The sequence below is a fragment of the Cyprinus carpio genome, chromosome A7 (genome assembly GCF_018340385.1).
Source record: "Cyprinus carpio isolate SPL01 chromosome A7, ASM1834038v1, whole genome shotgun sequence".
Classification (NCBI taxonomy): domain Eukaryota; kingdom Metazoa; phylum Chordata; class Actinopteri; order Cypriniformes; family Cyprinidae; genus Cyprinus; species Cyprinus carpio.
In genome coordinates, this window is record NC_056578.1 from 23,152,068 (window position 1) to 23,167,124 (window position 15,057).

Below are 15,057 nucleotides of genomic sequence, written 5' to 3' on the forward strand. Positions count from 1 at the left end.
CAACAGCACTTGCAGTTAACACAGATTTAAAGTGTACATGACAAATTCTGTAAATTCTAGATATGTAGAAATGATTCCCTTTTGCTCTGTTAACTCCAAACATGTGACTGTTGTGAAAACAAAACTGTTTGGAATGTGGTTCCGGTGTTGACAATAATTTGACAATTTACATATTTTTGCATGGAAGATCTATATTACACCAAACTGCCTGTTTATCATTCATTCCTTAAATATTTAAATCTTTTAAATTACTTTTGCACTTCAAAATTGTTCACATCATAATTTTATGGTACATTATACAGGACCAAAATTCTGTCAGTGTTTTTAAAACCAAAACATTGCCAGTGTGCTCTGAGAATTTAAAATTAAATTAAATTAAATTAAATTAAATTAAATTAAATTAAATTAAATTAAATTAAATTAAATTAAATTAAATTAAATTAAACTAAATTAAATTAAATTAAATTAAATTAAAAACCACTGATGCAGACTATTATTCATGTTGATTGTTTAAGTAGATTGTGTTTTTGGTTGAATGTTTTGTCTTCTATGGCGATTTATGCATTTCATAGTACAGTAACTCATTAGGACACTGAGTAAAGTAAATAAGCAATAAAATAAGAAAAACAATCTTGAAAGCAAGGGTTATTTATATGAGTGAGGTTGGGAGGGGTAATATTGGCTTTCATCATCATGAAGTCTCATTGGTCTGCACTGGACTCTAATTCTATAAAGAGTTGCTATCAGAATGCTATCAAAACCATCTTTCATTATAGAGGCTGCCCGCAGTTCCTGGTCTGTCCTGTTACCCAGATTTTCTTAAAGGTGAGATGTTTCTAACCTGCTACACATGCTGTATAATTGCTGGATGTGTCTTAAGATGACTGTTTACATTTTTAAAAAACTATATGAGTTAAACAAAGAGATGAGCTTGCCTACATAATGGTAGAAGATTTCTTACAAAAAAAAAAAAGAAGAATTGTGAGAAATTTACTATTATGTGTGCAAGCTTCTCTTTTTGTTGAACTTTGGTATGTTTTTTGAGCTTACACACTAAAGTAATTCTTAATTTTTACAAAAGTTTATAAGACTTTTTTTTTTATTCCTATAATATATATATATATATATATATATATATATATATATATATATATATATATATATATATAGATATATATAGATATATATATATACAGTATATATATGATATATGTGTGTGTGTGTGTGTGTGTGTGTGTGTGTGTGTGTGTGTGTGTGTGTGTGTGTGTGTGTGTGTGTGTGTGTGTGTTTTAATGACTATATGGATGTGTTGTATGAGATGTGGGTTAGAGGCATTCAAAGCGAAGGAATATGTTCAGTGATTAGTAAATTAAGTTTGCTTCCTTTCTTTTATTCAGCAAATGTTTTAGAGTATTTATCTTCATTGTAAGCCTAAGCATCCTCTTGCATGTTGTGTTTCAAGCAGAGTATGTAGTCTTTTATCAGACACTTGTATTCAAAGTGAGGAATCCTCTTGGAGTAGTCTGGTTTTAGGTGTCATGCTCAAGGGCATAATGTTAATGGCTTATGTATGAGGTTTTTCATTCGCTGTAAATATTTCAGTAAATATAGCCTTATTTAAATATAGGAGAATGTTTGAAGAAGGCTGTCGTTGAGGATATTGAATAAAGAGACAGCAGTAATGAGAGAGGAAGAGGAATGTGTCGGTCTGATCTGTTGCCTGATACAGTTTCTGATTAATATCTTTAGCCCTTTGCTCTTGATACAACACTTAGGATAATTTTACACACAGATATCAGCTTTCTGCTACACTCACATTTATGTCACATGCAGCTAAATGCTAGTACTGGGTGAAACATAGCAGTATATTCCTTTTGACTCCACCCAGATTTATTTAATTTTATTCAGCTAACATTTTTACACAAAATACACCAAAACATCAGTATGTTTATGTCGTTAACTACAGTATATATCTGTAATAATAAAATACATGTTGCTTAACTTTACAATGTGCATCATGTTAATTAAATATAGTCATCCTAATACATACTTTATACCAATAAATGTATGTACAGCATCTGTCTGTATTATATGGTCAGCTCATATTCCTTTTCATGTATTTATACATGAGTGAATACAGAAGTGGATTACTTAATTAATGGGGAAAAAAACAGCCACTTGATATTCTTGCATGTGATTGGTGGGATGTTCTCTATGTAATGAATGAGAGTGTTAATTGTGTATGTAGGAGTGTGAGTTGTTTATAGCTGTAGTTTACTGTGTTAAAAGTGATGACTGTTGATAACAGTACTCAGTGGCTGTAACTGAATAAGGTGTGTATGTGGTGAACGCAGCAGAGAAGAGCTTAGAAAGGCTGCATTGCAGAATTTAATGCTTTGAGATTAAATGTTGTAAACCAAAAAAATGTTGTCGTCCAGGGTTTCATTTAGGCATAAGTCTAAGTAACACATTAGCTAGAGAGAAGTCGACCCTCACCAAAATAGGACATCTAAATCATGGTTTATCATCTGCTCAATGTGTTGACCATCAAACAATGCTTGATCAATCACCCTGTACTCTATATTTCCTAACAGAAGAGCACAACAAGCCTGCCATCATGTCTGAGTAAGTCTGTAAACACACCTTCAAGTGGAAATTTCACACATACAGTACGAAAGTGTTGAACTATATTATTTCTCTCCTAAAATCCTAACAGAAAAAAGATGACCTCAAGCCGTCGGCATCATCTCAAGGTAAACATGAGCATTTGAGTCTGTCTGTGCTTACTCTAGAGATGTGTGTTTTGTTGCATGTGTCTTTTCCCCATTGTTTGTTCTAGAGTTTGATACTGGGTATAGCCAAGGACCTGCTGGTGGCTGAGGAAAAGCAGGTAGTGGAGGACAGAGTTCGCTATATGGAGGAGAAATGTCCTCCTCTATCTCTGCCTAGCTCACTGCAGGAATTACAGGTACACATGCATGAAGTCTTTTATTATTATTGCAGTATTTTACTCTTCAATTAAATGTTTTCTCCACTGTGGTCAGAACCTGTGCAAAGAGCTTCATCAGAAGATTGATGTGGCGGATGAGGAGAGATATGACCTGTCTGTTAAAGTGACCAAGGGCGAAAAAGAGGTTTAAATGCATGGATTCTGTTCTCTCATTTGTTTATCTTTCATGGGTTTAACTTTCAGCAAATAACACTGCATGTTTTTTTTAGATTGAGGATCTGAAGATAAAGGTTCAGGACCTGATAGGTAAATTCAAGAAACCCGCTCTTAAGAAAGTACGTATGTCTGCTGATGCCATGCTGCAGGCCCTGCTGGGCTCCAAACACAAAGTGTCCCTGGACCTGAGAGCCAACCTCAAACAGGTCAAGAAAGAGGTCAAGGAGGAGGTGAGCGCACACTACAGCAATAAAGAAACTCATACCTGCCAAAGTAATTATTTAAAAACTTGGAGTTCTTTCACAAATTATTTTAGGATAAGGAGGCAGTGGGAGACTGGCGTAAGAACATTGAGGATAAGTCCGGCATGGGCGGCAGGAAGAAGATGTTTGAATCCGAGGCTTAAACAGGCAGACATTTTACTTGTGGTGTTGATTTCTGATGGACTTTCTGTTGTCGCTGTTGCAAAGCTCGCTGTCAAAATGTGCTTTCACATCCAACAAACCAACATTAACTAAGCTAATCATAATATTTAGAATGTCATGTACTACATGAGTGATCCATGACCTCACCTTAACAAATAAAAGTAATAAAAGAAATTGTGTCATCTGATCTGATCATTTCTCATATTCCCAGTTCCTTTGATTCCTCTCATCATTCCTCATTCCTCATCACATTTCCTTATTTTTCTTACCCTACTAGCAAAAAGTCATCCTCATGTAATTTATCTTTTATCTCTTTATCTTCACTCACTAAAAGATTTGATATATGCTACATTAAATTGGTATTTTTTAGATCATAACTGAACTAAGATCATTAATCATGGTGCTTATTGCTGAACGAGACCAGGCTGAGCAAGCAGAGATGAAGACAGTTCTTCTGCTTAAGCTAAGCTCTTCCCATTTTTCCTTCCCTATATTTATGCCTAATGAGCATCAAATGTACTGAACTTACTTCTCTGTAATTTTTGTTAATAATGGGAGATCTGTGGATGAAATTAAGCATGTGTGTATGTTTATATCATGAATCTAAGCAGTGCTATTATGTGAAATGGTTACAGGATTCTATTTACCCAGAAATGAAGAACAGAAGTGGAGCCTCTGTGATGTGACTGAGGCCCAGTTGGTAAGTGACTTGAAAAAAATGTGTGTGTACTTGTTTAGTTATACTTGTGAGGGCCAAATTATACAGTGAAATATCATGACGACCGACTAGTGAGAACATTTTACGAGGCTCATGTGGCTATCAAACTCATGTTCTCAGGATGAACTACCACCTTTGAACTTACGATGGCCCCAATCTTTTTTTTTTTTTTTTGCTAATATGTTAATTGTTATGTCTTTTTTGCTTTCTTGAACAAATATTGTCTTTATCCTGGTCAAAAAAAAGGTTACTAACTAAAGTCTCTTGAGGGCCATGTCTCAAGTTCAACACTCAAGTGTTTGTCACTTCATGAATGTATAAATATAGATGACATGTCACTAAATAACTATGTGTGCATATACAGTACTGGTTAAAAAAAGAAAGTCTGTATCAGAGTAGGGACATATACTGTACTAACACTATTGCACTATTTCCACTTTATTGCATAGATAGATGGGTAACTTCACTTGTGAGTACTGAACTGAATACGAGACTGTGCAATACCTTCTTCCCTGTACATTGAGGTAAACACACACACACACACACACACACACACACACACACACACACACACACACACACACACACACACACACACACACACACACACACACAGACACACACATGTTGGGTTTCCATGTTTTATGGGGATGTTCCATAGATGTACTGTTTTTTATACTGTACCAACCACATGTTTCTGCATTCAGTTACAGTTGACCGATGCTGAAGGACCCAAGAGTCTGATACATAACACGGGTCATCTGAAGTTACATTAAATACAACACATTTTACAAACATTTTCTATTTGCAGTGGTGTTCAAAAAGGTAGAAAAGCAAAATAGGATTTTTTTTGTAGCTATTGCAGCCTTTTCTTCTTTTACAATGTAAGAGTGAGAAAAGTCTTATTACTGAAGTGGCAGATAGAAAAATAGTCCAAAAGGACAGTTAAGAGATATCTACTCTTCTGCATTGATGCAATGGCAAAGGTGTTGCTTATGTTTTACACTATTTGTTTAGTGGAACATGTAACAGTAAGAATTTCATAAGTTTTCATAAGCAAAACATCAACTTTACTTAAGAAAATCCTACATATCCATCCAATTAAGTCAATTATTTTATGACTTTAAAGTACTCTGTGTAGATACCAAATGATGTCTGTCGCCCTCGTGTGGCCGTCAGAGCAAAAGCAAAAGCGATTCAAGATTGTAAGATGATCACATACAGTCATGGCCAAAAGTTTAGCAGTGACATTGTTTTGCAAAGTTTGCTGTTTAAGCTGTTGTGGAGTTCATTAACCTTGTTTCTAGATTATTGTGTAGAGTGATCAGATGCATTTTAATGCATATTAATTTCACTGTTTTTTGATCCTGACACAAAATGACCAACTGACATTAACTGACTAATCATATCAGCAGCGCATGTGAAAGTGTGAATGAGTACTAGTCAGGTGAAATCACTATCATATTAAATAGATTGTAAGAGCAGACTGATTGATATAAAAGGAAGGAAGAAGCGCTTCCAAACATTGTGTTTGTGTTTTAGCAATGGTTACCTCCAAAGAAACACGCGCAGCCATTATCACTTTGCATCAAAATGGCCTCACATGCAAGGAACTTGCTACAAAGAATATTGCACCTGAAAGAACCTTTTACAGATCATCAAGAACTTCAAGGAGAGAGGTTCAACTGCAGTGAAGAAGTCTTCGGGACGTCCCAGAGTGTCCAGCAAGTGCCAGGACCGTCTCCTCCTGAGGAGTCAGCTACAGAATCGTGTCTTCATAAGTGCAGAGCTTGCTCAGGAATCTGAGCATCTGCACGCACAGTGAAGCCAAGACTTTTGGACAACGGCCTGGTGTCAAGAAGGCCAGCAAAGAAGCCACTTCTCTCCAAGAAAAACATTAAGGACAGACTTATGCAGGAAGTACAAGGATTGGACAGCAGAGACTGGTTATTTTCTCTGACGAAGCTCCCTTATGAATGTTTGGGACATCTGGAAAATCGATTGTTCGGAGAAGAAAAGGTGAACTCTACCATGAGTCCTGTGTTGTGCCAACAGTGAAGCATCTTGAGACCATCCATGTGTGGGGTTGCTTTTCAACCAAGAGAGTGGGCTCTCTCATAATTCTGCCCAAAACTCTGCCAGGAATAAAGAATGGTATCAAAACGTCATGCAAGAGCAACTTCTTCCAACGATCCATTAACAGTTTGGTGATGATCCGTGCATTTTCCAGCATGATGGAGCACCATGTCACAAAGTAAGAGTGATAAGAAGTGGCTCAAAGATCATTACATTGAAATTTTGGATCTGTGGCCAGGCAATTCCTGGATCTCAATCCTATAGAGAACCTGTGGTCAGTCCTCAAAAGGCGAGTGGAGAAGCAGAAACACACAAATTGTGATCAACTCCGAGAACTAATAAGGCAAAAATGGATCGCCATCAGTCAGGTTTTTGCCCAGAAGCTAATATGCCAGAGCATGCCAGAGCCAGTTGCAGAGGTTATGAAGAACAAGGGACAACACTGTAAATACTAACTAACTTTTATTTATTTTATTTTTTTGCCAATAAAAGTCTTTAAAACTTATGATATGCTTATCATTGTTTTTCAGTATAACATAGAAACATGTGGAAAAATAATTTACAAATACTGAAACAGCAAACTTTGCAAAACACAAAATTTGTGCACTGCCAAAACTTTTGGCCATGACTGTATTTCATTACTACATAGAAATTCTTTGGATAAACCCAGAAGAGTCTCAAGAGGCGATCATACTCAAACTTCTGTATGTAATTACAAAAGGTCAACATGTTGTGAAATTAACTTTATCTTTTCTGTGGTCAGGATTTTAAGGTTTGTGTTTATACAGAAAAAAATAAATAAATAAAAAAAATAAGCCTATGAAATATCCACTTGATTAAAAAGTGTGGAAACAAGCTCCAGTCTTCATTTTACTGGCCTTAACAATCAGATGGTCTGAAATGGTCTTCCAGACTATTCAGCATTCGTTCTAGAAATGCAGGGAAATATTATCAGCTTTATTATTCAAAGTTTAGTTATTATTTTCATTGAAAGCAAATGAAGAGTTCTCTTGTCAATTAGTTTTTACAGTTTTTTGGCATTATAGATTTTCTTTGCTTTATAGATGTTTAAAAACAATATAACTAACTAGAACTAATATGGGAGGTAAGTTAACCACTTTCTTGGGATAAAGAGCCTTATTTATTTTATTTTATTTTTTTATTTTTTTTTTTTTTTTTTTTAATAATTTAGTTGAGTTTTTTTTTTTTTAGTTTATTTTATTTAATAGCAGAAACACATTAATTATTTATTTAGTCATGCATTTCTTTTTAAGTAATCATGCCAGTCGTTACTTTGTGTAATTTTTGTCATTTACTTGATTTACGCATATTATTAGATATGAATGATATAATTAACAACATAGAAATTACATTTGATGTTTGTGACAAACTGCTCTGCTCGAGCCCTTATTTTGGAACATTAAAGGTGGGGTAGGTGATTTGGTTAAAAAAAAAAAAATGTTATGCTGGTTGAAAGTCTCTTCACAATCTGATAGCAATTACGAAGTTAAAGGTGCACTAAACAATATTTGCAAAACACTTTTGTCCACATTGTCAAACTGAGTCTCGAAACACACTCACTGCCAATCAGTAGTAAGGGGCGTGTCTAGTAATGATAGGGAGAAGAGAGCGCTCAGTGAGTGCACAGGACAGATATTAGCAGATCAACTATAGCAAGAGATGGCAGATAAAAAAAATAAAATAAAAAAAAGAGGAAAATCTCAGAGGAACAAAACTTTCAAACAATCAGGCAAGAGGTAGGACTTGCGTAAATATTGAAGTAGCTTTCCAGCGTTGGAGAAACTCAAGGAGCGGGAAGGCCTTGAATTGAATGATGAGGTTGCTTTGTTTCTCCTTGATAGGTGAGTTTATGTTGAATTACCATAGTAACAATCACCGCTTTCACTTACTGATGGCATCATACCCTCGGCCGGCAGGCAATGCAGGCATAGGAGATTCCAGCATCATCACTGCCAGGGTTGTGTATGTGCCTGTGGGGCGCAGTTATCAAAATAGGGGCGAGATACTGTTGGGGTATGGGCATGTTTGTTTTGGTGCTTTCAAATATCAACATTGTTTGGCCTTTAAGTGGTCTAAATGTATTTATATGTCTTTGTATTGTGTGTGGAAAGCGTAGGACCATGTTTGTCCAATCATATTCCTCGGTCCCAGGACTGCGATAGGCTGTCCTGCCTGCCTGTCAAATGATTTATTTGCATACCTCTGTACAGACATGATACATCATCAGCGCATTCCCGCGCTAGTTTTGGAGAACTGTTTCCTGAAGTGCCCTTCTGCGTCATCATCACGTGCCCACACAGAGGCACCGGCATCATGCAAAGAATCTGCGCAAAGGATCATGGGAGCCCGAAGTGTCCATCAGTTACCCTTTGAAATCCTTCATTCCGAAGGGCCCTTTGAAGTGTCCAGTTTTGAGCACTTCGGTTTGGATCGACCCTTCAACATGGTGGCCATGATTGTTCTCCTCTGAAGTGCCCTTCAGAGGGAGATATATCCTATTTGGAACGCACCATTAGTTTTGGATAATCTTGATTATTCCCAACTGATTTCTGATCAACGTTATATTTTCTATTTATATTTTATTTTATCAACGTTATAAATTATTATTGTAATATTACGCACTTTGTACTGTGATGTTTTCTCAACGGTGAATGAGATGTGAGGTAATCTGACTGCTTTGCATCAACCCTCCACCAACGCCATATCTCATCGTGTCGCTGTCGTTTTAATATAAAAATATCAATCCACTTTATTTTTCCCCATCCTTCTTTAGATCCTGCTGTTTCAGTGGTGGGGAAACATTGCCTTTCAGCCACTTCTTCTTATAAATCAATACGCTTGTTATTTATTAATAAATTTGTATCAATTCCAAATGTTACAGTTTATTGGAAATCTTTCTGATATTGGCTGGAGGAAAGTTTGGTTGATTCTGAATAGATACTTAATTAATAATAAGATAAAATAAATTTCCTTTTGAATTATCCATTGTATATATATCCTGTTAATACTTTCTTAAAGAATTTTTTTTTTTTTGTAAACAGCACCCAGACACCATAATGCATTTATTTTGCCACTGCCATTACTCTAAATTGTTGTGTAAAGACTTTTTCTTTTTTGTTAATGATAATATTGATAAAGAATTTTTTTATTTTTGTATTGTTATTGCTTTCTTATTTGTTGACATAATGTTCTCTATAAAAAAAAAAAAAAACACTTTATTTTTCCCATAAGAGCGGACGCGGCCATTTGTCAGTGTTATGTGTCTGGCTTCCGGTGTCATCTGCTTCCAGCTATTTTAAGCTGTACAGAACAGCTTGTTTTGCTGATTACTATTGCAAACTGGTGTGCCTCACCATATTATTTTAATATATTATCTTTAATTATGAACACACTGGTTTGTAGCACAAGCAGTTCTACTGTTTACTGCACTTTCTTATTCTTCTCATTATTTCTCTACAGCAGCTAATTAACCGGAAGTCTCACACATTCGCAGAAAATGGCTTACTTCTGTGTTGAAAAATAAGGTGGATAAAAGGAGCAAAGCTGTAAGTTTATATGATCTGTTTGACAGAGGCATCTCTTCTTAGATACAGAAACTGTGACACAGTGATTACGATTTGTACGAAGAGCTTTTTGAAATAAATCTTCTTCAAAGGACTATCAAAATGACAACATTCAAAAATGGTCAACAGAGAGATCAGTCTGGGACCCGCATAAGTCTGTCCTTTTATTTGGACCCACTTGTTCTGTGCGAGTGTGCAGAGATAGAAAAACCAGGCTCTTCCGTGGGTATGGTTTTGTTACCATTCAGTGCCGCCCAACGAAAACACCCAAAAGGCTCTGAAATCATTTTGAGCTCCTGGACAAACCATGCATCACGTGGGCACATTACATAACTATTAAGAGCATAGTAAAGGACATTGATAACCATGCTATACATGGCGTGTTCTTGCACTTATAGGGCATCCCTTACTAAAATTAACCATGGTTTTATTATTGTAAAATGGTAGTAACCATATTTTTTTTATTTTTGCAAATCTACCATTGGTATAACCACAGTTTTGTTACAAATGCCATGGTCAAACTGTGGTTACCATGGTTTAACTATAGTAAGCATATATATATATATATATATATATATATATAAAATATTTTATTATTATTATTGATATTTATTTTTTATTTTTATTTTTTGTAGTAAAACCAAGGTTAATTTTCATATAGGGATGTCCTCTCATTAGAAGTGGCCAAAGACATTATCAAACCTACAGAAAACAATTCAGCCAAGATCAAGTTTATGAGGTTTGCAAATGTGAAAAGATCTTCCACAACAGATTTTAAGAGCCCAGTAACCTGGGCTGGGCCAATACAAAAAACATTTGTTCTCAAACATAGCTATTAAGAGCATAGAAAGGGACAATGACAGCCTTGCTTTATACAGAAAGGTGGTTTGCAACACTGTCACTCTGATGCACCAGGAGGTGGCATGTTAGAGCAGCATAAGCCAAGTCAAAGTTTTTTATTTTTATACAATAAAATACAGGAAATGCTCTCTAAGTTGCATGAACATATCAAAGTAACACATTAAACCATAAAGTTAGAAATTAACGGAGGGGCAATAGCTGCCCCCTTAAATAGATTCTGAGTAATTTTTTTCCCTTTATATGTGAATTTCATGAAATGTATAGGCTTTCTGAAATGTTTCTGTGTCATCTTTTATGTCAAATTCTTACATTTTTCCAATCAAATGAAAATGAGTTTCCTGAAAGGCACCCAGAGTTTTAAAATGCCATTTGGTGACAAAATTATCCAGCAGATTGAGGACTGCTCATTTAAGACTCAGTGCCCTATATTAACATGGCTATAAACAGAATTCTATACATTTTTGCAAATTTGTGAGGTTTGCATGTAGTATGTGATCTAAAATGTGTCTGCAGAATGTGTTGAGTGATATTCCTGTGATACAGTTGGAGTTCCCACCTGTTTTATTGCTAAACTGCTGCTATGTGCACAACAGGTGAGAAAACACACAGAGATTTCAGCAACAGAAGTGATAGGGTTCATCTTAATTTCTTACAGTTCTTGCACTTCCAATAAAGACCTATACTGAAAGAGTGTCATGTTTCTCTGTTCATGATTTGGTGAAAGATGTGTGTTTTTTAGATCAGGTTTTGCATATATTGCACCAAAAGTCCCCACAAGGACAGATAAAACTGAAATTATTATTTAACATACAAAATAATTATTTTTTTTAATTGAAATGCAGAAATATTTTGGTGATAGGTAGGGTATGTAAGGGGATCGAAAGCATTATTAGCTCTATAAAAATAATACAAGTTAACAGTCCCCATGATAGAATGATAGAAAAACAAATATGTGTGTGTGTTGATTGTGGGGAAGGAAGGAGAGGGGGGTGTTGGGATTTGACACTCTCATTGGCTTAAGGAAAGATCTGCTTCCTTAAAGAGAATGGAGAAGCTGTATGGGAAACCTATATAAACCCAACTAATATTATGAGCTGATACTCTTTCCCTCTTATCCCCTCTGAACGTCCTGCTGCGCACTGAAAGGTGAGTCTCTATTATTCTGTCCATCTTTAAGGTTATATCTTCAGAAGATCTCAATCATGCTGAGCAGCCATACTCAACCAAGAAATTAGACTAATAAGCATGATAATAATAAGCTTTATAATGTACCCCCCATACTGGAGGAAAATACTTGTGATGAAACTGGTTAAGTGGCTGTTGTCTTATATAATTCTGTGCTTTTAATATTGAAGAGACCATGGATATGGTTTGATGTCTTCTTTATGGATAAATTCTAATCAGCTTTAACTTTAAACTGTAATGTGAAATGCTCAAAAGACTTTCATTAGACCCTAATTTGACATATTTGTAGTACGTGTTGTTGGGATACATTTGAGTAGGCTATATTTAATTAATTGTAAAAGTATATGAATCTCATTAAGCACATGCTCACAGTTAGATAGTTCCTGTCTTAGTTCATCAGCACCTGTTGTTTTTACAACAATTCAGGTTGCCTGAATTATTCAGTTAAAATACTGTAAAATGTAAACAAATTGAAACCAGTAAATCCAACATCCATTTTCTGATGAAAACCAAGCTGCTACTAAAATCGCTTTTAATTCTTTAACATAACAAACACATAAGGTGTACAGTGTCATACACACAAATACAAAATACCATCATGGTCACACACATGACATTAAAATAATGTAATACTATGTAATTTATCAACATATGCTGTAACATAAAACCATAGTTTTAACAAAATACTGTCAAATGTGAAGAATCATACAGGGAATTCTGGGAATGTCTGTTTACTGAAAATTATATGACCTGTTCTTTTTACTTCCAAAACTGTCCCTACATAAAATATCCCAGTAAATCTATTTTAGTTTTTTACAGTCTAGAGTAAGGGAACTTACCATTAATCAATCAATTAATATACACAGGTATGTAGACCACAGCTCATTTTAGAAAACTCCCAACTCAGTCCACGTCCAATCCAAAATCCAATTTTTTTTTTTTGGCAAGAAAAATATAGAACTAATATAGTTCTTTTGACTAGTAGAAAGTATTTTTACAGTTGTGGAGGGTTTCAGCTGTTGGGTGTTGATTCTTCAAGTTGACTGTCAGCTGTCTCGTCTTATGTATTGGGTGCGGACCGTCTGCTTCCTACAAAGGAACACTAAAAAAAGAGCACAAGACAACTGCTTCTCAAATTGAAACCATTAAAACTTAAGGTACCTCTGTGGGTACTGACACGTACACCAGCCATTTCTCTTTCTCATTATCCCCAGCCAAATTTAGACCTGCTGCAGGACCGATGACTGATTGTAAATTGTTTCCATTAGATTGAAGGCAGCAACACCCCCACCTGCCACCCAGAGGCGTCTTCACCTTCACAGAAGTTGCCACAAAGAGACTGGCAAGATGTCTGAGTAAGTATTGAGTTACAAACCTCATGATCTTTGTGTGGCATGAAAATGATCAAGTTACTAAGTCACTGATAACTGAGCTCAGCAAATACATTACAATCATTTTGTATTTATTATGATGCATACTAGCATAAATGCTATTATTACTATTACACAATAATCAAAAGCAGTACATTTTACAGAGTTTCTCCTAACCATAATCATCCAAGTCAGTGAATAATGCACTGTTCTGTGCTCTCTGAAATGGTAAACATTTGCTTTCTGCTAGGAAAAAGATGTCGTCCAGTCGCAGGCAACATCTGAAGGTGAGGTCATCTCATTCTTCAGTAGATCTAACCTATATGAACTGTCATTGTCTCTCTTGTTGAATACTGTCTATGCTGCTTTTTTGTCTTTGTTCTCCAGAGCTTGTTGCTTCAGATCGCTCATGGGCTTTTGGAGGAAGAGACAGCTGAGGCTGAGCAGGAAAAACAGAGATACATGGAGGAGAACTGCCCTGATCTCTCACTGCCTGGAAGCATGCAGGAAATACAGGTACACACACACACACACACACACACACACACACACACACACACACACACACACACACACACACACACACACACGTTTCCATGTTTTATGGGGATGTTCCATAGACGTAATGATTTTTATACTGTATAAACTTGTACCCACATAACCTAACCCAACCCCATACCCAAACAAACAAAAAAAAATCTACTTTTTAGAATTTAAAAAAATAATTTCAAAAGATCATTATGTTTAAACTATTTTCCTCTTGGGGACCAAAAACATGTCCCACAAGGTAAAAGGTTATATTACTATCCGTGTGGGGACAGATAACCCATAACGTCTAGGGAATATCATGTACACAAACACACACACAGAGAATCAGTCAGTAACAGAATCATATCATGCTTATGAACAGTTTTATACAGGCTAAAATCACATCATCATATTCTATTGCCTTCAGTGCTGTGTGATGTGCAAAAGTGCAGATGAATAGGCGACATGTAATAATGCGCATGTATTCTTGTGTAAAGGAGCTGTGTAGGAAGTTGCACCAGCAGATTGATGTCGTTGACGAACAGAGATATGATATGGAGAGCAAAGTAGCCAAGTCAAACAAGGAGGTACTTTTGTTCTGGTTGTTTTGTTCTGATCTACTAATGAATGTATTTAACTTACATAACATCTAAAAACCTAAGCTTTATTTCTTGATCTCTTAAATTGAGGATCTAAAGATAAAGGTTCAGGACCTAAAAGGTAAATTCAAGAAACCCGTTCTTAAGAAAGTACGTATGTCTGCTGATGCCATGCTGCAGGCCCTGCTGGGCTCCAAACACAAGGTGTCCCTGGACCTGAGAGCCAACCTCAAACAGGTCAAGAAAGAGGTCAAGGAGGAGGTGAGTGCACATCATTAGCCTTGTAAACAGAAGCATGTGCAATAAAATGTGGACATAACTTATGATGAGAAGACAAATTACACGAAGGCTTGTAGTTTTAAAACATTCTACTTTTTCTGGCATTACAGGAGAAGGAGGCAGTCGGAGACTGGCGTAAGAACATTGAGGATAAGGCTGGTATGGATGGCAGGAAGAAGATGTTTGAGTCTGAGGCCTAAATCTGTTTTTTTTAAATAAATGAACATTTCCATAAAATTATTTATTCGGTTAGGTTGTCTCATGGT

General features: G+C 35.8%; 2 protein-coding genes across 2 annotated transcripts; both read left to right on the forward strand.

Annotated features, from left to right (window-relative positions):
- The first annotated feature begins 726 nt into the window (after positions 1-726).
- LOC109094252 (troponin I, fast skeletal muscle-like) lies at positions 727-3,765 on the forward strand. The gene is made up of 7 exons (XM_019107947.2): positions 727-825; positions 2,595-2,625; positions 2,717-2,753; positions 2,840-2,968; positions 3,045-3,134; positions 3,220-3,396; positions 3,483-3,765. Exons 2-7 carry the CDS (start codon positions 2,618-2,620, stop codon positions 3,570-3,572), a joined length of 531 nt encoding a protein of 176 aa, XP_018963492.1. The 5' UTR covers positions 727-825; positions 2,595-2,617; the 3' UTR covers positions 3,573-3,765.
- An 8,073-nt stretch (positions 3,766-11,838) lies between these two features.
- On the forward strand, positions 11,839-15,028 carry LOC109094253 (troponin I, fast skeletal muscle-like). Its single transcript, XM_019107948.2, has 7 exons — positions 11,839-11,976; positions 13,284-13,370; positions 13,636-13,672; positions 13,773-13,901; positions 14,411-14,500; positions 14,597-14,773; positions 14,902-15,028. The coding sequence occupies exons 2-7, from the start codon at positions 13,363-13,365 to the stop codon at positions 14,989-14,991; spliced, it is 531 nt and encodes a 176-aa protein (XP_018963493.2). The 5' UTR covers positions 11,839-11,976; positions 13,284-13,362; the 3' UTR covers positions 14,992-15,028.
- Positions 15,029-15,057: the final 29 nt, after the last annotated feature.

What these genes read in the sequence shown, in the direction of transcription:
- LOC109094252 (XM_019107947.2), top strand. An exon ending in GCCGTCGGCATCATCTCAAG is followed by an intron (nt 2,754 to 2,839) that starts GTAAACATGAGC and finishes TGTTTGTTCTAG; the next exon opens with AGTTTGATACTGGGTATAGC. An exon ending in GCTCACTGCAGGAATTACAG is followed by an intron (nt 2,969 to 3,044) that starts GTACACATGCAT and finishes CACTGTGGTCAG; the next exon opens with AACCTGTGCAAAGAGCTTCA.
- LOC109094253 (XM_019107948.2), top strand. An exon ending in GAAGCATGCAGGAAATACAG is followed by an intron (nt 13,902 to 14,410) that starts GTACACACACAC and finishes TCTTGTGTAAAG; the next exon opens with GAGCTGTGTAGGAAGTTGCA. An exon ending in AGAAAGAGGTCAAGGAGGAG is followed by an intron (nt 14,774 to 14,901) that starts GTGAGTGCACAT and finishes CTGGCATTACAG; the next exon opens with GAGAAGGAGGCAGTCGGAGA.